This window comes from Lissotriton helveticus, chromosome 7, assembly GCF_964261635.1.
Source record: "Lissotriton helveticus chromosome 7, aLisHel1.1, whole genome shotgun sequence".
In the NCBI taxonomy this organism is placed as follows: domain Eukaryota; kingdom Metazoa; phylum Chordata; class Amphibia; order Caudata; family Salamandridae; genus Lissotriton; species Lissotriton helveticus.
The window spans coordinates 1354922806-1354947423 of NC_136068.1; the positions used below are offsets into that span (position 1 = coordinate 1354922806).

The 24618-nt window shown below is 47.5% G+C and overlaps 1 protein-coding gene across 6 annotated transcripts in view; it reads right to left on the minus strand.

The window, feature by feature from the left end:
* Window positions 1-24618, minus strand: part of MYH10 (myosin heavy chain 10) — a 1407286-nt gene that overhangs the window by 454946 nt on the left and 927722 nt on the right. For all 6 annotated transcript variants that reach the window (XM_078654665.1, XM_078654664.1, XM_078654663.1 and 3 more), the window contains 2 exons: window positions 2565-2709; window positions 1283-1489 (listed from right to left, as the gene is read on the minus strand). In XM_078654665.1, coding sequence (XP_078510791.1) covers window positions 1283-1489; window positions 2565-2709 — 352 coding nt within the window. The remainder of the gene's footprint in view (window positions 1-1282; window positions 1490-2564; window positions 2710-24618) is intronic.

Sequence of the window (24618 nt, forward strand, 5' to 3'; positions counted from 1 at the left end):
AAAATTGAATTGGGGTAGCTCTCTCTGAATATAGGCTGACTGGCACCTATATAGGCACCGCACCCGTCTAGGCACCGCACCCGTCACTTTCGGTAGGGACGGCACCACAAGGAGCCAAACGATGCCACGTACTAGCATGCTGGGCTACTGTTCACAAAAACATTTGCAGGTCCCGTCTGACACCTGGAAATAATTGTTAGGTAAGGAACATTCAAGCTAGAAGTCTCTATCAGATAATGGGCTACATAACCAGATTGGCCTAGTCATTACAACTCTCTGCCCTGAAGAAGTCGAGGGCCATAACTGTGAAACATGTTTTGGCTATTTAAAATACTAAAGACAAAAGAAAATAAGAGATTATTTGTAGCGAAAGGACACTTTTTAATACTGTCATTCACGATCAGGTCAAAGACTCCAAAAGACTGTTGCGATCTATAGACTGAGGAGGCAGCCCAGCAAAGCCTGTAGACTGAAATCTTTTATGAACTGTAAGCGTGATGCACTGTGGAATGTTCTAAAAACTGTAAGCACCTGCCACCCGCCCCTCCACACACACACAAAAATTGTTTGAAAAACATTTAAAATTGAAGGTCCACTTGGGAATGAATGCGACTATGAGAGAATACTAAGATACTACTGATCACTGCTCTCCATTAACCTAAAGTTTGATAGTTAGGGTTACTGTCTTGTTGGATTTGGGCATGGGCAGGGACATTGGGTTCATCCCACTTAGATCTTAAAAATCCCATTTAATAAATGTATTCTCTAACTGTATGAGACTGGGTTGTTTATGTGCATAGCTAAGCTTAAGGTGCTATTAAGGAAAAGAAAGCCCTACACATTGGCCTAGAGTGTACCCTAGCCCATGTTTGACAGAATTCCCAAATTTGTAAAGATTGAATAAGTGTCACCTTTGATGGCTGCATTGAAAACAATGGCTAATGTTCAATGTATCACATGGAACCAGCCATCTTTTTGCTAAGGCACCAGTGCTTAATAGTTAGACATTTGGCTGTCTGAGCAGAGAGGGTCAATCGGCCACATAAGCTGCATCTTCATGCAGTTTTTAACAGATCAAATTATTAAGAACAGACTGCAGGGCTCCTACACTTTGCAAACCAGTTTCTTTCTTCAACAAATGGCTAGTTTACAGATTCAGAGGCTACAGTTAGTGCTATGACCCTGCTCATTGAATGAGGCCCATCCAAACTACATTTTCCAATCCTCAACATGCAGGTCTGCAATCTCACAAAAAGAATGAAAGCCAGAAAGCACCTCTGACCTGAAGTTTGTTGGTTTTCTCTGCAAGCTCCATCTTCAGGCGATCGGCCTCTGTGAGTTTTGCATGTAGCTCCTGCGTCTGGGCCTCCAGCTTCTTCCTCCTATGCTCGGATTCAGCTTTTACCTGTTGCAAGACTTTCACCTCACTGGCCAGCTCCTTGTTGTCTCCCTCCAAGCTCTGTTTGTTTTTCTCCAGGTTAATTTTAAACTGTTTGACAGAAGAGGCAAATGGAGGTTTTAGTAATGTGTGTTCTATGAGCATCCATAGATACCAGAATTTTATGCAATAGCCACAAGGGGGCAATTTGCCTTGCGGGTTTGGGTGGTGGGGGAGGGTCTGCACTACGTCAATTAATCAAACTTTAACAGGTTTTTGTAATCAAAGCTTTAGATCTTTACATAGTAAAATCTTAATTCCTTCACATCTGGGAAAGACATTTCATTTTAATAATTCCTCCTATCTCTCCCATCTCTAAGCATAGGTTTACTTATATCACTCACACCTGCCTGCTATACATTTTGGCACTTTAAAAATTATGCATTATGTGGCCAGTTTGGATTAATTAAATCCTTTCAGCATCAGCATGCCACCTAACTTTGCTATTGTACAGCACTGGACTGATTATTTTTGTCAGGTATATTTTAAAACAATTTAAGGGGCTTGGCTGTCAATCGTATAACACAAGTTCTGCAATACCCATAAGTTTAGAATGGAACCGGCTTGTTTAATTAATTATGAATTAGTGTGATATCTAAAGCATTCAATAGTTAAATGATGAGTTAAAACCTTAACTGTAGGTCAATTTTGGCAGGTCAAACTTGCCGAAATGTAACGGGAAAATCATATGGTATTTACCCTACATGTGGATTTTGATGCATTAAGCACCAAATCTGCATGTTATTCCCCACCAACTAGTAATAGGTGGTATAGCACACAAAAAAAGAACGTACCTTGTGGTATTGTTATTTATCAGGTGCGATAAATAACACATATATTCTATAACAGGGGCCAAATAAGCCGCTCAGAAAAATTTTAGGACAACATTGGTTCAATCTCCTATTTTTACAGTCCATGGGTGTGCCATCAGGCAAAGCTGTGTCAAGAGCAAATAGATTCCACAGTATTCAACTTTAGTGCAACATAAATACCCTCGAAGTCAACTAAAGAGCTTACAAAGAATGAGCTCCAGTGAGCAACCATTACAAACTTGCTTGTATCAAACCAGACAGCTGAACCACCTTTCTTTAACCCCCTTACTACTGCTTTTAGCTTCCAAACATACCCTTTTGGCTTGCTCTAGCTGTTCCGCAAGCTCCTCTAATGCAGTAGCCTGTCGTTGTCTCATCTCTTGGATCTGGGCTTCGTGGTTCTTTGTTTCTTCTTCAATATTCTTTTTAAGCTCGGCCACTTCCTGTTCTCGTTTTGTCCTATGAAAGGATTCATCTCAATTTAGTCCTCATAGTCAACACAATGGAACTTGACTTTCTCATAATTTCTCTTTTTAGATTTATTCAGAAAAAAACAAATGGCATGAAAGATACTATGTAACATATATGCACTCAGTCATAACTATAATTTTGGCTTTTTGAGTCCTGGAATCCTTCGAAGTTGTAACATAGTTACATATGTCATCTCTTACGAAAATTGGACAAGAACCCCTTTAAATGAATTCCAATAATTGTAAAGAGAGTCACCTTAAAACTCCAATAGTGTTTAACCTAAGAAACTCTGCTTTCTTATGGGCAAATAAGGAGCAACATTCAAACTGATGCTCCACTGCTGCTATGCAAGAATCATACTTGCTAAAAAAGGAAAATCTTACCCTGTACCCATCTGTTTGCAGCGTGTAGTGCCGTATATTCACCTGCTCTGCAGACTACTGCCCAGACGTTTCCAGCTAGTTTTCGTGCAAACAACTTTCAAATTACTAAAGCTGTTGTGACGCTACCATTAGTCCCCAATGACTCATCTTCGATAATGTTCTTTTGGCTAGATACTTAATCTTGCCACAAATTCCACACCTTAGAATATCCCCAATGCGTCAGACTTGATCCAAGGAAATGTTATAGCAGTGCTCTCTTGCACCCCTAGGTTGCATCGTGCAGCTGCTTCATCACTTCATGCCACCAAGGAAGTGACAGGCAAGAGCTGCATATAAGCTTTATACCTGCATATTTCTTGTATCTTCTTTTTCTGCACCCTTAGACATGGATCGTGAAAATGTGTTAGTAACAGTATGCTGGCTACTAACTTGGGACCTTTTCAGATGTGAAAAGGAGAATGATCCATAGAAAGGGGAGGCAGAAGTGCAGTGAGGAATATTTGGCTAGAGCATCCATGAGAAAGAGCACTATCGAAGGCAAGTAACTTCTTCTGATGGATATTTATAGCTGAAGATTCTTCACCTTAGAACATACACAGAAACAGTATCTCCGCAGATAGAGAGCCTTTAGAGTGGACTTAAACCAAAAAGTCTTTAGAACCAAGCAAGCAACGTGTCCTTCCCCTCGGACTTGGCTATAAAGGCAGTAATGCTTTGTTAATCTATGTGCCCATGTCGCAGCCTGACAGATATCAAGGACAGGGCCTCGTGCCATTGGCCCTGGTGGAATTGGTCCACAGACCTTCCAGGGGGTCTTCCTCAGCCAACACATAGCATAACTTAATGTCGAGGATTTTCCAACTTGACAGGGTCCTCCTCTGCCCAGCTTTCCCTTTCTTTGCTCCAGAGAACCCCACAAAACCTGACTGCCCATGTAAAAGCTTAAAACCCTTTACAACTGATGGAGCCTCTCCTTAAAGTGGTGAGGGGGAGCAAAGAATGCATGTATAATGTGACTGCCCAATGTGAAAGGAGTCAAGACTTTGGTTAAGAAAGCTACTTGAGTCTTTAGCCCCAATTTGTATGGAAAAAACATGATGTAGGGTCTGCAAATCACACAAGTGATGGGCTGACGTAATGGCAATAAGGAAGACAGCCTTCAAGGGCAAAGCCACCAAAAACAGCTATGCATATGCTCAGAAGGCATACACATGAGGAATTTCAAGACACAGTTATGGTCCCACTGTGGCATAACAAATGGCTTGGGAATGAATAAGTAGGTCAAGCCTTTAAAAAAACTCATCTCACTAGGTCATTTGAATAAGGACAGTTGGTCTGGCAAATGTAGAAAGGCAAAACTTGACAAGTAAGCTTTTACAGTGCCCAATGCAAATCATTAATGGGCTAAAGACCCTATAAACAAAAGGAATTACAACAGCTTCACCAGTAAGGGTCAGTGTCCAGGCCACCACATAGGTTACAAAGTGCCAGCACATGTGATTTCATAGACAGGGGTCTGCCAGCAAGAATGACATTACCACCACAGGCAGCAGATTGAAAAAGTTAATTGCCACCACACAATTCTCTTCACATAGGAGGGTAAATTGCATAGATTTGCTTGAAGCACCCAGCCCTCCTGCTGAGACGGGAGATCCTCCCGAGGTGGACAGATGCTCATGATCATTAGTTCTGTGTACCAAACTTCCCTGGCCTAATCGGAGTCACCATTATGCCTTGAGCCCAGTCATTCTTGAACTTCTTCAGAACTTAATACAGGAGAGACAGTGGCGAGAAGGCATATAAGAGCCCTGTGTTCCATTTTAGCCAGAATGCGTTTGCAGAATCTCCAGGACACAAACTAGTCATCACTGGGCATTCTTGATGGTGGCGAAAACATCTAGCCAGAGTTGTTCCCACTGATGGAAGACACCCTGTGCTACATTGGTATGCAACCACCACTCGTGATCTACCTGATGACACCTGCTCAGTTTGTCTACTCTGGCAGGAGATTGGGAACCAGAAAGATGCCCTGTCACTGCAGTCACATACTGAGACGCAAAGCCTCCTGGCACTGAACTCAGAAGCTCATTCTGCCCTGCTTTTTGCAGTACCAGATGGCAGTGGTATTGTCCATAAGAACCTGCAGCAGCCTCCCCTTAATGAATGGCAGTAAGGTCTTTAGTGCCAGGCAAATGGTGAATAGTTCAAGTAGGTTGATGTGGAGCTGAGCCTTCACTGGAGACCGAAGTCCTCTGATCCCCTCCTCCCAACATGACCCCACCAACCCACTAGTGATGCATCCCTCACCACTGCCAGCTCTACGTGGGTAAGGGAGAGTGGCCAGCCACAGGGCAAATTATGATTGACCAGCCACAACTGCACATCTTGAGCCATCTCCTTCAAGACCTGGATAATTGCGGCCTTGATACTCGATTTACTGGGACTTCAAGTTCTAATATAGGCTTTGAATATGCACCTAGCATAGCTTACAAGGAGGACGCACAAGGTTAAGAGGCCACAAAGCCTCAGAGCCACCTTCACCTGAATTGAGCCAGAAATATAAGGGTTATAGCCCGAATGTCCAGGGGTTGATGTTGTTGCGGAAAACCCTTGAACGCAATAAATGGAAAACTAAGTGGAATCCAGTGGGATTTCAGCTCATTTTTAGTAACTTCCAAAGAGGACAAGAGTTATGCTGTTTTCTGGAGGCGGTTCATGACTGACTGTAGCGAGCCTGCCTTCTGCAACCAGTCGTCATGGTATGGGAATACAGGAACTTCAGACCTCAAAACATGTGCATCAAATACCACCATCATTTTTGTGAACACTGGAGGGACACTGGTGAGGCCGAAGTGGAGTATGGCAAATTGAAAATGCCCACCTTGCAATGCAGGAAGCACCCTGCATGAAAATACAAGTCCAAGGACGCCATCCAGTCTCAGGAAAGAGGAGTCAGAGGACTGGTTTCCCTACTGGTCCGCACTTTGCTGCTAGATTTTTGGTTGCAGCCCGGAAAGAACTGGCCTACCAGAGGAGGAGCCAAGATGGCGATCGGGATGGCTGCTTAAACGCTCGGCTCCGTGAGCCCTCCCGCCCCACACATATATCCTGGCGATTATCCTGAGCAGTATTCGCTGATCTAAGTAGGTGAAGGGAAGCATTCACTTACCGTCTGCTTCTGAGGCTCCACCGTGCTGTAGACCCGAAGAAATGTCCCTGATTGTTTGGCGGCCTTCGAGGTGCTGAGACCGGGATCTCGAGTGCGGAGAGTGTCCGGCCGTGACTGCAACACCAGTGGCCTCTGGTTGCGCTGGGAAGCCGGACGGAGAGAACCTGAGAGCTGGAAGAGATGTTGCCAACCCACTCCCAATAGTGGGCTGCCCGGTGGGAGGTGCGATATAGCTGGGCCGGAGAGAGTCCATGGTGCCCAGTTCCCCTTCGGTGTGATACCCGGCCGTGTTAACAGTCCCCTCCGGGAACCGGTGGGTGCCTCCCGGGGAGCAGCAGGGAGCTTGTTTAGCCTTTTGGTGACTCTCCTTTTTGTTGCCTGCCCCGACTATTGAGGTCCCGCTGTGAATTCTGCTGATTCCGGGGGTTGGACCCGATCCTGAGGTGAGGTGGAGGGGAGAGAGACCGTGATGGCTGAAATGGCAGATGCTGCCTTCTTGCGCGCCCCTCATCCGGGCAGAGAAACCGGTGCACAGGAGGGTCCCGGGGTTTGGTTGCGCGAGAAAACACCCGCACCCAGGAATGTACTGGCTGCACTAACAACCCTGCAGACTACCCTGATCCGGGAGGCCCGAGAACTGGGAAAGAGGATGGCCGCCATTGTTGACCCGCCATTTTGTAACGGCATGGATCGCTCTCAAGGAGGCGCCGCTGTGTCTGCCTCTGATTCATTGACATATTCCCCGGCTGAGTCTACGTTCTTGGAGGCGCGGAGGGCCCTGGTTCGTGGGATTGCTGAAGATACACCTGTTGCACATGTGCTTGCCTCTTCGGGGCCTTTCTCTGATCGGCGAGTGGGGGAACTGCATCGATCTACGGTTTGGGCAGCCCCGGCAGGGTTTCGGCGCTTCCCGCATCGTGTGCTTCCCTTTTCATGTCAGGCGGGACTGTGTTCGAACTCAAGACTGTTGGCGGTGTTGCTATTGTCTCGCTTGAACTTCCGCCGTGCATCGTCGGCGAGATTTCGGTGGCTGGGATTCTATGTAACGAAGACACTGCCTGATCCTCCCGGTGCAATCGGACCCTTTGTGCTACCTTGTATCCTGTCTGAGGGATGGTTCAACGTTGGTATTATTGACAGAAGAGGCCAGGGGTGAATTCGCTTGGGACATGGAGGGATTCATAGATGGTTGATGGTGATTTAAGGGGTGCTTAGTGGGGATGTAATTGATTGCGTTGTACGTGATTGCTGTTCTTTGTACTCCCTTTACCGTGGCTGTTTAGACGTTTTTTGCACGTGGAGGTGGGAGGGGCCGGATAACCAGATCGAGGGCCCTTCTCCTGTAATTTTTCTCTTTCTCTTTTTCTTCTCTGTATTTCGGGTCTCTTATTTAGGGCGACAGGCACGCTGCTGGGGGGGTAGGCCGTAGCCTTCTGCAGGGGTGCAGGGTTGGGGGATGGGGGATGGGTTTGTTATTTTGTTCCCTCTTTGTTTCTATGGCCCTTTGCCCTTTTCGATGTCGTCGTCTTCCATGTCTCCCATAGTGTGTTTCGCTTTGAGGGGTGGGGCCAGTTCGCCATGATTGCTATGTGCTTATTGCATCTATCCTGACTCTTGTACCCCTTCTCCCGTCACTCATAATGTATGTACATCACTGGCGTAAGATTTTTTGCTTTTAGTTAGCTGAAATAGGGGCGTGTGTGACTGTGCGACATTGATTTTCACTTTATTTTTCGTTCTTGTAAAATGAACCATCTCAGATCCTTATTATTGCATGGTAACTTCAATATATGTCATATCCTGGATGCTAATCAGCCTTTGAACTCCGGACCGCTGTATATTTTTACACTTCGTTACTTTTTACCGATTTGAATAGCGGCTGGCCGGATTGGTTGTAGGCCCATGTATGTATTTCCGTGCTAAACAAATAAAGGTTCTTAAAAAAATAAATAAAAAAAAAAAAAGAACTGGCCTACCACCTGGAAGGTGGCCCATGCCAATACCCCAGACCTCTGGAAAAGCCTCTAAATTTCCAGAATTGGTATGGAATTTGTTTGGCATGGCCCCTGACCTTCTGGCCAGGATACTGCTTTCCTGGCACGCAGCTCCACAGTGAGTGCCTCTGCCCTCTGCACCCTCCGCTGATCACGGCTCAAGGCCTGCGCCTCGCTCTGCCACGCTTTTAGCCTGCTTCTCCACGGCCTCTTTGTTGCCTTCTCGGTTCCTGTCCATTTTCCTCCTCATATTTCCTTTATTTATTTCTCCTTACTCTCCCTTATTCTCTTTTTCACTTTTCATGTTTGCCTCCTTTCCCACCGCTGCGCCCCCACCTCCCGAGTGTTCCCGCTCCCGCCTCCCAGCTGACCCGCCTTCCTCCTGACCCCTACTTAATGGCGGCGGCTGAGCGCCTCAGCAGTTTCGCACTTACTGCACATATGACGACCCAACCACTGCCGCCCGTATCCTACACAAATGGATCACGGACTGCGCCAACACCAATGCCACACTCAAGAAAATCTCTAACCCCCACGCCAAGAAAGCCTGCTACCTCTCCACCGAACTCCGAGAATCTAGATAAACCTGCAGATGCCTCGAAAAGCTATGGAGAAACTCCAAAACCACAGCAGACTTCGCAGCTTCAAAGCTACAACCACCACCCACCACAAACTCATCAGATACCCAAGGAAGAAAGCGCTCCTGGACAGAATCTCCACCCACACACACAACAGCAAGGAACTTTTCGGCATCATGAAAGAGTTCGCCCAACCCAACAGCAAGGCTACCGATATCCCACCCTCCCATGACCTCTGCAACAGACTCTGCGCCTTTTTCCATTTCCAAATCAAGACTAGCTATGACAACAACCCCCCCCCCCCCACGGAACCCACACCCGCCGCCTTCTGCAACACGGAGCCAACACCTGACAGCTGGACAGCCCTCAGCATTGAAGACAGCCTGAAGACTATAAAGTGAACCCACTCCCGGGCCCCCACGGACCCCTAATCCCATGGCACTGCTCGCATCCATCGTCAGATCACACTGACTCAACACCGTATTGTACGCTGATGACACCCAACTCATCCTCTCCCTATCCAATGAACCCAACATCTCCAAACACAACTTCCAAGAATGAACGGAAGCAGCTGCCAGGTGGATGAAGAACAGTTGCCTACAACTAATCACGGAAAAAACCAAGTACACATCATGTGCCCACACCCTGACACCTGGAATGACACCTGGTGGTCCCCTGCCCTCGGCAACCTACCCGCCCCCACAGACCACGCACGTTACGTCGGAATCATCCTGGACTCCGAACTCATAATGGACCGCCAGATCAATCCTGTCACCTCTTCCTGCTACCACTCCCTCCGCCTCCTCCGACAGACCTTCAACTGGATTCCCCTCAAACACATAAAAACTGTCACCCACGCCCTCATCAGCAGCAGATTGGACTATGGCAACGCGCTCTATGCCGGGATCAACAAGAATTTCACCGCAAACTCCAGAACGCCGCCGCCAGACTAGTCCTCAACCTACTGTACCATTGCCACATCAGCCAACACCTACGGACACTACACTGGCTCTCCGTTAAGAAAAGAATCACTTTCAAGCTCCTCACCCACGCCCACAAAGCCCCCCACAACACCAGACATGTCTACATGAACCACTGCCTCTCGTTCCACCCAGCCCAAAGATCCCTCCACTTGACCCAGTTCTTTCTTGCGACGGAACCCTGCATGAAGACCAGAACATGAGGACGATCTTTTCTCCTTCCTCATGGCCAAGGCATAGAACACCCTCCCTCTCCATCTCTGATAGACACCCTCACTCGCCAAGTTCCTGGAGGGACTCAAGACCTGGCTCTTCACCGAGGCACCGTAACATCCTGGAGCTGCGCACCCCCTTCCCCCCCTGCGCCTCGAGACTCCTTTGAGTGAGTAGTGCACTCTACAAACTCCTGATTGATTTAGAAACAGCCTGAAAGAGCGCACAGAAGTTCTACTGTCTTTGAAGTATTCCAATGCGGAGTCTGCCTTTTCTCCTAAGAGGCAAGACCCATCGAAATCCACTTTTGCATAGCCTGTACATCACCAGGGAATTTTGTGGGATCTCACCCAGGCATGTATGCGAAGGACAACACTGGTACGGACTGACCTGCAAATGCAGCCCGTGGTATCCAAACAGGCACAGATAACATACTTGGCCGCATCTTTGCTTGGACTGTGGGTCAGATCTTGCTGGCAATGTTCCAAAGTGTCTGACTTGTCAATAAAAAACCATCATTCACGTACTCAAATCGCGAGGCGGTATATCTTGGTTCTCCGCCTTATATTAAAAACGCGACAGCATCATCACTGGATTTTGTTTTTGTTGTATGCTTCCTCCATCCGGAGGAGAACCTCTGGTTATTGCAGTAGTCATATCCAGGTTGCCAAAGGAAGAGCCAGCACAAGTCGCGCTGCACCCTGCTGAAGCTGCCAGGCATGCTCAAAGGCAATCTGTTGAAGTCCACCAGCGAGGACTTTGAGGTACTTACTGGCCTCTAATTTACGGGCAATTTTCACCCAGTTTCTCACAAAGAATTGTAGCAAGTTGCTTAATTTTATCTAGGTCCTGAAGAAAGCCCCCCCGACCCTCATGGGCAGACAAAGGGCTGAAACATGTCGACCTTTTCTGGACACCACAGTGCGTAGGACTAAGAAATACATCCACACAAGCACGGAATGACTTTTAGACAAATCTGATACCTAGACTATTAAAATGTCTTTTAATCTAGGTAAACAAGATTTTTTTTAACTCCGCCACTTTATTTCACAATCACTATAGCACGGTTCATCACTTACCATCTCGTTGATCACTACTGCAATAACCAGTGGTTCTCCTCCAGATGGAGGAAGCATACAACAACAAGCATTAGAAATGCAATTGGGCTCGGATTTATTTGAGTTTGAGCTAATGGCATTGTAAATGCCAATGTATTGTTGCTATGTGTTATGGAGTGTGTTCATGTGGTGTGTACTGCCAGTGATCTCCTTGTGAGTGTGAGAATATTGCACCGTTACTGCCTGTGATGTCCTTCTTGTTTCTTTTGGTAATGCTGCACAGCATGAGTAAAAAATGCTTTTTTGCAATGCTTTACAGTTTCACGTGCTTTCGTGTGACAATTCAACCAGGACGTTAGGTTCTTGGTGGTGGGGGGCATTTTTGACTTTAAAAATTCGGGGTTCGGGTTGCTGTGTTCCCAAGGATGCCATTTGCCAGCAGTTAGTTTAGGGGTCCCGCACCCTTGGGGTAGGACTCGAGGAAGATGCCCAAGCCGAAACCCCCAATCCCTCTCACCCAGGGGCATGACTGTCATGGGGCACCACTAAGGGCCAACACACACATTGGCTACCCTCCTGTCCCTCTGTGTCACTGCCCCTGAAGCGCGGTGCTCTCTGGGTCAGACCGTCGTGGAACGCGCGCCACCGTCCTTCGACAGAGGAAGGGGCTGTTTTGTTGTTTACTAAACCCTGCGTTGGCTGCAGGGTTCGTGAATAGACCACATTTCTCTCATGCACATATTTGAATAACCCGCCCTTATTCGACTATCCAAGTGGCAAGTGCAGGCTCTGCGGTTTGAATTACAACAGACAGCAGTAATCAGGGTTCAATGCCACCCGACCTCTGTGGCCCGGTGCCACTGCACCTGCTGCACCAAATGAAGGTACGTACCCTGCTCCCTTTTGTTGCAAGTCACAATGCATATCATAGGAACGGGTGTAGTGGCTTATTACTCACCCCCGCTTCTAGCCTCTTCCTGATCGCAGTGACGCTGGTTAGCATAGCAGGGGTCGGATTCGAATTGTCTACACAATTGTTTAGAAAAAAAAATTTCAAGTCGAGATCCGTGTATTCCCCTGTTAAAGGCTAATTGTTGTGTTACTTTGTTCTGTTCTTTTCCAAGCGCCTCCCTCCACAGAGGGAGGCCTCGAGGTGCTTGTTTCCAGAGGTTAAGACATGTTTACCCTTGAAGGGCGTCTCTTCGGGACGGAGTTCTAGGGGCAGCTGGGCCTGTAGGCAGGTGCACGGTGCCACCCCCTTCCAAGCGCTCCAAGTGCAGGAGAGAGCACGCCCGAGAGAGGTGGTTCTGTTTCTGGGCCCCTGTTTTAGAAGAGGTCTGGGTTGCGGATCGCGGGGTGCAGAAAGGACGGTGTACGTTTAAAGCCCCGCTCTGAAGGCCATGGGCTTGAATCCCAACAAGGCAGACTCAGCCCTCCATCCTTCCGAAGTCAAAATACTCTGCGGGTTGAGACGCAATGCAAGCTTTAGGTGTGCGCGTGGAGAAAGCGACAACCTGTTGCTTGAAATATTTTTCCCATTGGATTTGATTCTTCTTCTGGAAATTGTGTTTTATTTTATTTTCTGTTCAGCGAGAAAGCAACAATTGTGATTTTTTCCCCTCTCCTATTTGCAATGTCACCTGCAGAGGTGCTAAGCGCACACTGCTCATTTAGCAAAGACCAGAATAGAAAGACCAAGATGAGTTAATAATTACAATAATTGTGGTCACGTGGCTCTCCCTGGCCGCCGAGGGTGTCAACATGCACGTGCTCTGTGCCCTGGTACCAGAATTAGGACCCCGAAGATTTTCCTTTTCTGCAGTCACTGTCTGCAGCGGTGTGTCCATTTTACTTTGGGCGTTTGTAAAACGGAGGCCCCCTCCAGGGGCACTTATTGTCCTTACCCCTCTGGTCCTTACCCCTCTGGCACGAGCCGTATTATCTCTATTTTGCATTCACAGTATTTGCGAAGGTTTGAACCCGAGCCCAATGCCAGCCTGCGGTGCTGCCCTGAAGGTGGTGTAGCGCCTCGTCTCCTCCTGCTCTAGATGCTGGCACTAGGCTGCCTCCTCCCCGCGCGCTAGACGTTGCCAGGCCTGCTGATGGCAGAGCCAAGGTGGCGCTGACATGATGTCACGGCCATGCTCCTCTTATCTGTGTTTTGAATCCGATTCGTCTGCTTATGAATAAAGCGCTCATTCTGAAAAGGCTAAGAAAAGCGTAAATATAGCGCCCATAAATCACTGGCATGCCCTGCACGGCGCTATTATTCTAAGGTTGTCACAAGTAAAGCTCATTGGCTGGTCAGTCTCCGCGAGGGGGCATCGCGGGCAGTTATTCATTGCTGAATACTTTGTTTTCTGAGGCTGTAAATTGAATTTCTGCCGCAGTGTGGGGTGACAGCTTCGAGGAACACCCACCTATCTGATGCCCAGGCGACCCCGCCGGTGCCCGGGCTGCACATGAATCATTCCCCGCGGAGCCTCTGCCGTCTCCTGCCCCGTGCACGGGGCAGCGCTCTGTTTGTGGAGCGGGCAGCGTGACAGGCTGTGAAAGACGGTCTCTTGGACACACTTGAGCGTGCGCCTTGATGGTGCCCTGGGCCCCTTCAGAAGCGCTACACACCCGCGGTGCCTATGCACGCCGCAGCTGCTTTAAAAATCTCAGCAGGCACGCGCCTCTCGGGGGCAGAGAGAACTGGCGGGCAGGAAGAGGTGCCAACCAAAGACATGGGACCCGCCATTTCGTGTAGGTCAGCATCACTGACATTCATAATATGGGTGCCATCCCAGAATGCATCTGTACATGTATGTTAAAATGGTAGCAATGACGTCAGCATTTCTGATTAAGACTCTACTGGGTATGATAGCTCGGTTAGAGAGCCTTTAAGAACCCATGTAGAGGAGGACGCGCGCCCGACAAACGCACTGCTCGATGGTGAACGCGCGCACACCATCTGGAATGCATTACACGGCCACCCTGACAGCTCCTAATTGATATTTATGGACGGCCGTGCGCGAAACCGCCGAGAATATGCCAACATGGACGCCTAATGCCCTATGGCATCAAGACTACTAGAAAAACAGCACCGCGACGACCAATCAACATTCAGATAAGAAAAAACTAAGGAATGTGTCTTTCCCGAGGCCCTAAAGACTCTTTTTTTTTTTTCTCTTACATTAGGATCTCGGAGCTCCGCCCCGAGCCCTAAAAACAAAACGCAATGATGATGCAGTCACGTTTTTAATATAAGGTGGAGAACCAAGATATACCGCCTCGCGATTTGAATACGTGAATGAGGGTTTTTTATTGACAAGTCGGACAATTAATGCAAACTCTGGTCAAGTGATCCATTCTTGATTGATTACGAATACTATGCTAGGAAGCTGAATGGGTCACAATCCCTTCCTTCTCCCCCCTCCTGATTTCAAATAATGTTCCAAAGTGCACATGTGTATCGGATCAACAGACGAACAGTATTTATGGATAGCAGTGTCAAGCTGGCAGAAGAAACCTACTTTTGCCAATGGCGTCAATCTTTTGGGATTCTTGGTCTGCAGGACTGGTTGGATAGGAGTCAGGGATCACATTTCTAGTCGAGGCTTGTACAATAAGACACAATGGAGTAGGGTGCTTGGTGAGACAATCCAGATCACTAGGTGGCAGTCAATTATGTCTGGCCTCTCCCACGGGATCCCTCCATGCGTTCCTCAATATCTGCGCAGTGTTTGGTTCAGTATCTGGGTATGCCATTAACTGGGATAAGTCCGTGCTGTACATATTACATGGAACGGCCCGCGTCTCCCATAGGACTGTAAGGCTCAGATAGTCACAGATAGCTTTAAGTACCTTGGCATACATGTAACATCGGATCAAGACACATTTTTAGCACTTAACTTACAAGCCCATTTGCAAAAGCTGAAGCGTGACATTAAGCATTGGAAAGCACTACCACTCACCCTGCTGGGTAGAGCGGCTCTTTAAAATTATGGCCCTGCCCAGGTTTCTATACGTGCTACCCAATACGCCGTATTCAGTCCCTGACTCAAACTTTAGAGCAGTGAATTCAGAGGTCGCTGCTCTCATATGGGATAGCAAACCGGCTAGGGTGGCAGCAAATAGACTGGAGCGGAGTTGGTATGACGGCAATATAGCCTTGCCTGATATCAAAGGGTACTACTGGGCTTCACAATTCACAGTAATCAATCAATGTCTTCACGTGCGGGACACAGACCCTACCTACCACCTGGACAGAATGACCCTAGGGAAAGGGGGTGTTAATAGAGCACTTCCTGGTGATCTGAAGGCCCGTAACCTTATAGGCCCGGCGAGGCATACTATCCGCATATGGCACACGGTAAACAGACATCTTGGCTGGTCGGGCAGACTTACACAACACACACCCTTGTGGGACACACCCATATTAGGAACTCTAGGTAACAGTAAAGATTTTCAAAAATAGGATCTGATTGGCATCTCCCGGCTAGGGGACCTCTGGCATAATAGAGAGGTCGCCAGTTTCGCCTATTTGCAAGAGCAGTATGCAATGGCCCGAGCGAACAGTTCAGATATATGCAAATTAAACATGCGATAGAAGCAGCCCTTCCTACTGCTGAGACGCTCCCGGAATCATCCCCTTTAGTGGACCGACTGCTCACCGACTATCTGCATAAACGAGCGACCTCACTAACATATAGGAAAATCATTAATATCCAGACAGATCCACTCGACCGGCTCAGGGAGTCCTGGCCGTCCGAGGTGGGAGACATGGATGACCCTGACTGGCGAGAGGCAATAGCATCGCCTAAGGAAGTGGCAATCTCCTCTAGACTACGATTGGTGCAGTTTAAAATACTGCATAGGACCTATTACACACAGGTTGTACTACACAGGATGGGGAGGACTCCAGACCCATCTTGCATGCGCCTGTGTGGGGACGTAGGTACTTTCTATCACACCTTTTGGGACTGCGCAAAACTTGTACCGTATTTAGAGACAGTGGTATGAACCATCACAGAGGTCACCGAGAAGCATGTCCCGCTGGAGCCTAAATGTCTGGGGACCGACGGATCTTAACCATGCCGAATGCCAATAGGCAACGACGGGCATGACAATAGCTAAACAGAATGTAGTGCAAAAGTGGGGAGTAGAGACCGTACTGATGTTATTGAATTGGTGTAAAGATATGGATTTTGTCATGGTAGCGGAAAAGGCCACTTTTATTAATAGGAAATGCCCCAAAAAATGGAGAAGAGTGTGGGGAAAATGGAATGTATATAGGGGAAACATCTGCACGCCTCCAGAGGAAGACAGTGCCTCGGATGAGGACATGTAGTAATTGTAAAGGCATGTATGCACCAATGTAGAACTGTATGTCGAGTGTCTGTAAAGAAGTAACATTAAGAATGTAAAATTGTATATGCAGATCACTTGTTTTTAGAAAACTTCAATAAAAAATGTTTATAAAAAAATAAAAAATAAATGATGTCTGGCCACTTACCAGCTAACAAGGTAGCCACCAGAGTATGTGTGAGGGCATCATTAAATGAGAGCAAGTGTTCAGATGTTTTCGGCCCATGCTACAGAATTTCCATCAGAACATTTAATTTTGTCTCAATGGAGGGCTGTTGTGATTCTAGTACCTCAGCTACCCTCCAAAGTCATCACTGCAAATGAAGAACTTTCTTCCATTGGCGGCATAAGCTCTGCCTCTGGGATATATCAAGCCCAGTAGCGTTTGTAGATCAAGGTATAAAGCATCATGATGCTGAGTCAGAAGATTCAGCCTCAGCTGCAGATTCTCGTATGGGCTGACCAACATCTCCAAAAGCACACAACACCAGGGATGCATCACCAAGGTCGGCAACACTAGGTTATGAGTCATGGACACTTGCCTCATTTTCCTCACCACATGTAGAGGGAGAGGAAGGAACAGTGTAAGTAAATGTACGGGATCCCTCCACTGTTTCTGAGAGTTGTACATGCCTGTCATGTTGTCCGTTTTCTTTAGAACAGTCTTGCCCTTGAAGAAAATAGTTATGGTTGGACAGATGCCAAAATCTCCAGTTAGATGAAGTGACATCTCTGGTTTTCTGGAGTCCAGGTGCCTTGAACAGTCACGTAGTGGAAGTGAGCTCCCCACCCTTTGAGTGAGGCAGCCAAGGCACTTGAAGAGAGTTGAAAAAAAAGGCCTTCCGAGCAATAGATTATTGCTATTTCATCATAGGAGAGCACGCAGCGTCTTGCACTTCACCAAAACTAGATCCTCCCACTGACCCTCTGCTTGAGACCATTCCCGCGCGAGGCACTCCAAGTGGGCATATGTGCAGCCCGGTGTGTGACACTATGGCAATAGAGGGAGCCATCATCCCCCACCAATCTCATTATCATCCTTCCAGTAAGAAGACACCTTGTCTGAAACAGATTCAGCAGCTTCTCTAATCCCATCACCCTCTCTAAGATGTGGTATGTTTTTCCGGTGAGTTTAAAGTGTACTTTATAAGAAGGGTTGACCAGCAGTGGGACTTTCTGGCATTCATGGCAGAGTAAGGAAATCACTATCTGAACGTGTGCTAGATAACATTGTCTGCTGCTATTCGTGATCATCTGGTCGGATAGATATAGAAAGATCTGAATGGCGTTCCTGTGCAGACATGCGGCCACCAATGATAAACACTTTGTGAACACCGTTGGAGTCGTAGTGACTCCAAAGAACAGAATTTTTAACTGATCATTTTAAACAACTTACTTACCTTTGGTAAAGCAATTTCTGGTAGAGAGTATCTAGCTGCAAATTCCTCACTTTTTGAATATTCCTCAGGTATCAGACTGCGGCCGGAAACGTTTGAGCCGTACCTCAGTACACTGGTATGCGGTGCAGTACGGCTTTGCACTGATTTTGTTCGGCTCCGGAAATGACATGCGGAGCATATATATGTGCCTCTTCTGCGTGCTGACGTGTTGCTTTCAAGACGGATGTATGACGTTACAACGCAGGCTATTACAACGCCTGCCTTTACAACGCGGTTTTTACATCGCATACCATTACAACGCATAGTGCTACTGGGTGCTGGATAGTGAATAGTTTAATTTACTATTCCAACTCCAGTCCCCGTGGACACTAGGGAAGGTTATTGGATAGTAAATTAACCTATTCCCTATCCTATAGCGCCCCCCAGAGCAATGCGTTGTAATAGTTTGCGTTGTAATGGTTGCGTTGTAAAGTGATGTTTCCCTTTCAAGACTGTCCATGCTCCAGAAGCAGAGCTTCATAAGCAAATTGGTGTGACCACTGTACAGATTCCTAGACTTGATTTCTCATTAATGGATAGAGGCTAACCAGAGGATGGAATCTGAGGAATCTATAGCAAGATAGAGTCTGTACGAGAAGGAAAATGCTACTTACCAGTATGCATCTGTTCTTGGCATGTAGAGCTGTAGATTCATATACATATGCATAGATCGCCATCTGCTGTTGGGCTCGGATGTTTGCACTTTGTTTCTGTCTTGGATGAAGTTTTTCTAGTCACGAGGTAGGCGACTCCTCCTTAGGATGACCGTGCGCATGGGCATCGACTCCATCTCCAGATTGTTTTTGCCATGGAGGGTTATGATGGAATTAGTAAGAATTAGAAAAGATGTCCATGTGTAATATATCGAAGTAAGATAGTACTCAAACAGATAGAGGGATGGAGGGGGGCGGGTAGGCGTATACGAATCTACAGCTCTACATGCCAAGAACTGATGCATACTGGTAGCATTTTCCGTTCAAGGCATATGAGCTGTAGATCGTATACATATGCATAGACTATACAGAAATTATCCCCTAAGCGGTGGCTACCTGTATCTGTTGCAGTGGTTTGAAAAAGTGCTCTTAATACAGCCTGGCCCACACTAGCTGCTTGTTTTGCTTGCACATCTACACAATAGTGTTTTGTGAACGTGTGAGGTGTAGACTAAGTTGCTGCTTTACAGATGTTATCTAGGGGAATGTTCCCTAAGAATGCCATAGATGCCCCTAGTTTACGTGTGGAGTGAGCTCTAGGGGAATGGTTAATGTGCATTTGGCTTTAGCATAGCACATTTGGATGCATTTAACAATCCACCTTGCAATTGCTGTTTTTGAGATAGTATTGCCCTTAAGGGGTGGGGAGAAAGACACGAAAAAGTTGTTTAGTCTTTCTAAAGGATTTTGTTCTTTCAATGTAGTAAAGTATCGTTCTTTTCTCGTCTAGAGTGTGAAGAGCTCATTCTGCTACTGAGTCTGGTAGAGGGAAAAATACGGGGAGTTCTACTGACTGGTTTAGGTGAAAAGCAGACAACTTTAGGTAGACATGTTGGGTTAGTCCTAAGAACCACTTTGTTATGGTGAATTTGTAGAAATGGTTCTTGTTTGATTAATGCCTGGAGTTCACGGACTCTTTTGAGAGAGGTGATGGCAATCAGGAAAGCTACTTTCTAGGTGAGAAATTGTAAGTCGCATTTATGCATAGGTTCAAATGGGGGACCCATGAGTCTGGCAAGGACCACATTTAAGTTCGATACTGGAGCGGGTGGAACTCTAGGTGGAATTATTCTTTTAAGTCCTTCCATAAAAGCTTTGATAGCTGGTACTCTAAACAAAGACAAGTGTTGTCTGTTTTGAAGATAAGCCGCTATGGCAGCGAGATGTAGTCTAATGGATAATACGCTAGGTTACATTGTTGTAGATGCAAAAGGTAACAGATGATGTTTTGAATAGAAGCATCTAGTGGGTTGATTTGGTTGTTTGTACAGTAAATTACAAATCTTTTTCACTTTGCGGCATAGCAAGCTCTAGTGGTAGGGCATCTAGCCTCTTTAATGATGTTAATGCAGTCTGGCAGGAGATTGAGGTAGCCAAACTCTAAAATTTCAGGTGGCAGATCGCAAGGTTGAGTTGACTTGGATCTGGATGTCTTATCTATCAATGGTTCTGAGTGAGAAGCTTGGGTGAAAGGCGTAACTTTTGATTAACTACTGATAGTTCCAAGAGGGTTGTGAACCATAGCTGACGGGCCCATGTGGGAGCAATCAGAATCATTGTGAGGGAGTGCTGGTTGAGCTTCCGAACCACTAGCAGAATGAGTGGGAGAGGCGGAGAAGCTTAAGCAAATTTACCAGACCAGTTCATCCATAGCGCATTGCCTTTGGACAATGGGTGTGGATACCTGGATGCGAAGCTTGGGCATTTGGCGTTTTGGTGTGTGGCGAACAGGTCTATTTCTGGCTGACCCCACATTTGAAAGAATGTAAGCAGAACTTGAGGTTGAAGTTCCCATTTGTGAATATGCTGCCTCCGTCAACTGAGCAGATATGCAATCTGATTGTGTACACCTGGTAGGTTTTCTGCAAGGTGATATATGTTCTGAGGAATGGCCCATCTCCATATGCTTTGAGCTAGGTGTGAAACTGGAGAGTGTGTCCCCCCCCTGTTTTTGTATGTAATACATTGCTGTCATGTTGTCTGTACGGACCAGGACAGCTTTGCCTTCGAGGTAGAGTTGAAAAGATTTTAACGCTAGGAAGATTGCCAACAATTCCCGGTAATTTATGTGGATTTGTTTCTGTTGATGGGTCCACATGCCCTGAATGGTATGGGTTTGAATATGAGCTCCCTAGCAGCTGAGCGATGCGCCTGCGGGAAACATCCTTTACAACGCAACTTTTACCACGCAGTGCCTTTACGACGCAACTTTTACAACGCAAACCATTACAACGCATTGCGCTGGGGGGGCGCTCTAGGATAGGGAATACGTTTAATTTACTGTCCAACACCTTCCCTAGTGTCCACGGGGACTGGAGTTGGAATAGTAAATTAAACTATTCACTATCCAGCACCCCAAAGCGCTATGCGTTGTAAAGGTATGCGATGTAAAAACCGCGTTGTAAAGGCATGCGATGTAAAAGCATGCTTTGTAATGTCATACATCCGCGTCTGCTGTTAGCACTATCTGTGGAATTGGGTCGAGGAACGGCCGCCCTTTGGAAAGGTTTTATGTGTTCCACCACTGCAGAGAGCAATGGGTGCAGTCGCCTACCAACACCAGATCTGTTAGCTGACCGTGAGCCTGGTTCCACTGATGTGCCAAACACTTGTGTAAGGGACGCATTTGGAGTCTTGCATAAGGGACGATGAGAATGCAAGAGGCCATCATCCCAATTAGCTGCATGAATACTTGAGCTGGCAGTGACTGTTGAGGCTGAAATTTTGTCAATAGAGCTTGTATGGCGGTTATCCTGACTGGGCTGGTGTATGCTAGAGCTTTTTAAGTGTCTATGGAAGCCCCTAGATATTGTTGTATGCTGGATGGTTGGAGGTGGGATTTGATGAGGTTTAACGTGAATCCCGAATCGTCAAGCAGTTGGATTGTGTTTTTTGTGTGTGTTGCACACAGCTGCTGTGTGACCTTGTTTTTATGAGCCAGTCGTTCAGATAAGGGAAGACATGAATGTGCTGCTTTCGTAAGTGGGCCGAAACTACATCTAGACACTTGGTGAAGACTCTGGGTGCTGTAGTCACCCCGAATGGGAGGACTTTGAATTGGTAGTGTTGTCCTTCTATGACGAACCTGAGATATTTCCTGTGAGCGGGGTGAATGGAAATATGAAAGTAGGCGTCCTTTAAGTCCAGATTGGAGAGAGAGTCGCCCTGTTGAAGCAGTGGGAGCCCTTGTTGGAGAGTGACCATGTGGAAGTGATCTGACTGAATGTAGAGGTTTAGGTGTCTGAGGTCCAATATGGGCCTGAGAGAGCCGTCCTTTTTTGGAATTAGGAAATAGAGGGAGTTTTTACCCCTGTACCTTGATGAGGCAAGGATATTGGTTCTATTGCATGTTTTTGTAATAGAGAGAGAACCTCTTGTTTAAGAAGTGTCAAATGTTCCGAGGACATTGGACGTTGTCTGGGAGGAATATCTAGGGGAGTAGAGGCGAGTTCCAGGCAAGTTGCGGTTATTGTTGCCGCGACCTCTTCCCTTACCATTGTTGCCTCTGTAGCCTCCACAAAAGAATCCTTTGGAGGACGTTTGAGTGGGGCTCTTGTAGTTAGAAGAGGGATGGTTTGAGCCAATGGTTTTGGACCCAGTCCTGTAGAAGGAGCGGTGAAAAGAACCTCTACGGGCAGGGATTTGTAAGGCCCCTATGGACTTAGCAGTTTCCGTATCTTTTTTTATCTTTTCTAAAGATGTGTCAACTGAGGGCCCGAAAAAATGCTCTTGAACAAAGGGCTGATTAAGAATAGCCGATTGCACCTCTTGTTTGAATCCGGAGACCTGGAGCCAAGCGGGCCTGCGCAACAAAACGCTAGTGTTAATGGCACGAGATGCGGTATCGGCCGCATCAAGCGCACATTTAATTGAGGTGTTTGTGATCAATTTCCCTTCTTGTATAAGGTTTTTAGTTTGTACTGGTCAGGAAGGTGTTGCATGAGCTTTTCAAGCTCATCATAGTGCGCCTTGTCGTGCCTGGCCAATAAAGCTTGGGTATTGGCAATCCGCCAATGATTTGCAGCCTGTGACGCAATACGTTTACCAGCTGCGTCTATTAGTTTGGACTCCTGTGAGAAAGTGCCATCTTTCTTGCATGGTATGCCCCCACTTTTTGCTGAATTGCTGATGTGCTTTGACTGAGTGTGCCCTGGGCTCCTGCCAATCAGGTGCCCAGGGCCTGTGTTCCTTCCCTAAAACTGTATTGAAGCTAAAACCCAATTGGCATCTTTGGCCACATGTCAGCCCCTGGTAAATGGTACGATGGGTACCACGGGCATTGAGACCAGGAAAGACCCCTAAGGGCTGCAGCACTTATTGTGCCACCCTTAGGGGCCCTGCACCCTGACACAAACACACTGCCTTGAAGGCTGAGTGTCCTGGTGCAGAACTAAACAAAGAGCCGACATGGCACACATCCCTGTGTGCCATGCCCACAAACCCACTGCCCTGGAATACATCACTCACCCCTCTAGCTGGGTGCCCTATGCCAGTGGTGTGGGCACAGGTGTATGAGCCTTGTGCCCCTACTGTACCCAGTGCCATTCCTGGGCACTCTAAGTGATGCCATTAAGAGTATATGGTGCTGGGAGGTTGTAATTACGAACTCCACAGCACCATAATGACCACACTAAAGACTAACAAGTTTGATATCAAACTTCTCAGCACATTAAACCCACACTGATGCCAGTGTGGGATTTAATGTAAAATGCACTACAGAGGGCATCTTAGAGATGCCCCCTGAAACCTAACCTACAATCTACGTCTTGTCTGAGAGGCTGCCTAGGCTGCCACACAGCAGACATGTTACTGGACTCCTGGGTGGAGTGCCCCCCGCTTTCCTGGGCCTGCAACAATGCACATCCTGGGTTAAGTGCTAGGTCTCCTCCCCCAGGATGGGCAGGGGGTAGCTTCAAAGGCATGCCGCATTTGTGAGCTTCTCCAGGCCACTTGCTGTACTCAAGTAAAATACAATATCCCTTGGGATCAAAGGTTCATTTCAACCGTCAATGGCCTCGATGCCCGAACCGGCACGCAGGGCAGCATCCAGGAGCCCGTCGGCTCAAAGCTCAAGGGAGCCAATTAATAGAAACCACCGCAATGGAGCGCACACCGCTAGCCCCTCCTCCGGATCGCCCCTCGGGACTCTGGTACTTGTAGTTCAATAGTGGATCACCCAGGTGGGTGCAAGTCGGTACTTGTTGGACTGATGAATCTCTTCATCAGTCCAACAAGTACCGACTTGGTGATCCACTATTGAACTACAAGTACCAGAGTCCCGAGGGGCGATCCGGAGGAGGGGCTAGCGGTGTGCGCTCCATTGCGGTGGTTTCTATTAATTGGCTCCCTTGAGCGTTGAGCCGACGGGCTCCTGGATGCTGCCCTGCGTGCCGGTTCGGGCATCGAGGCCATTGACGGTTGTTTGGCGGCCTTCTCCTCCACCCCTAACCATTTTCTCTACTGATGAGGGAAGTTATCCCGAAACCCGAGCCATGTCTCGGGCGATACCCAAAAACCCGGGACATGTATCGGGTCTAGAGATTCATCAGTCCAACAAGTACCGACTTGCACCCACCTGGGTGATCCACTATTGAACTACAAGTACCAGAGTCCCGAGGGGCGATCCGGAGGAGGGGCTAGCGGTGTGCGCTCCATTGCGGTGGTTTCTATTAATTGGCTCCCTTGAGCGTTGAGCCGACGGGCTCCTGGATGCTGCCCTGCGTGCCGGTTCGGGCATCGAGGCCATTGACGGTTGTTTGGCGGCCTTCTCCTCCACCCCTAACCATTTTCTCTACTGATGAGGGAAGTTATCCCGAAACCTGAGCCATGTCTCGGGCGATACCCAAAAACCCGGGACATGTATCGGGTCTAGAGATTCATCAGTCCAACAAGTACCGACTTGCACCCACCTGGGTGATCCACTATTGAACTACAAGTACCAGAGTCCCGAGGGGCGATCCGGAGGAGGGCCTAGCGGTGTGCGCTCCATTGCGGTGGTTTCTATTAATTGGCTCCCTT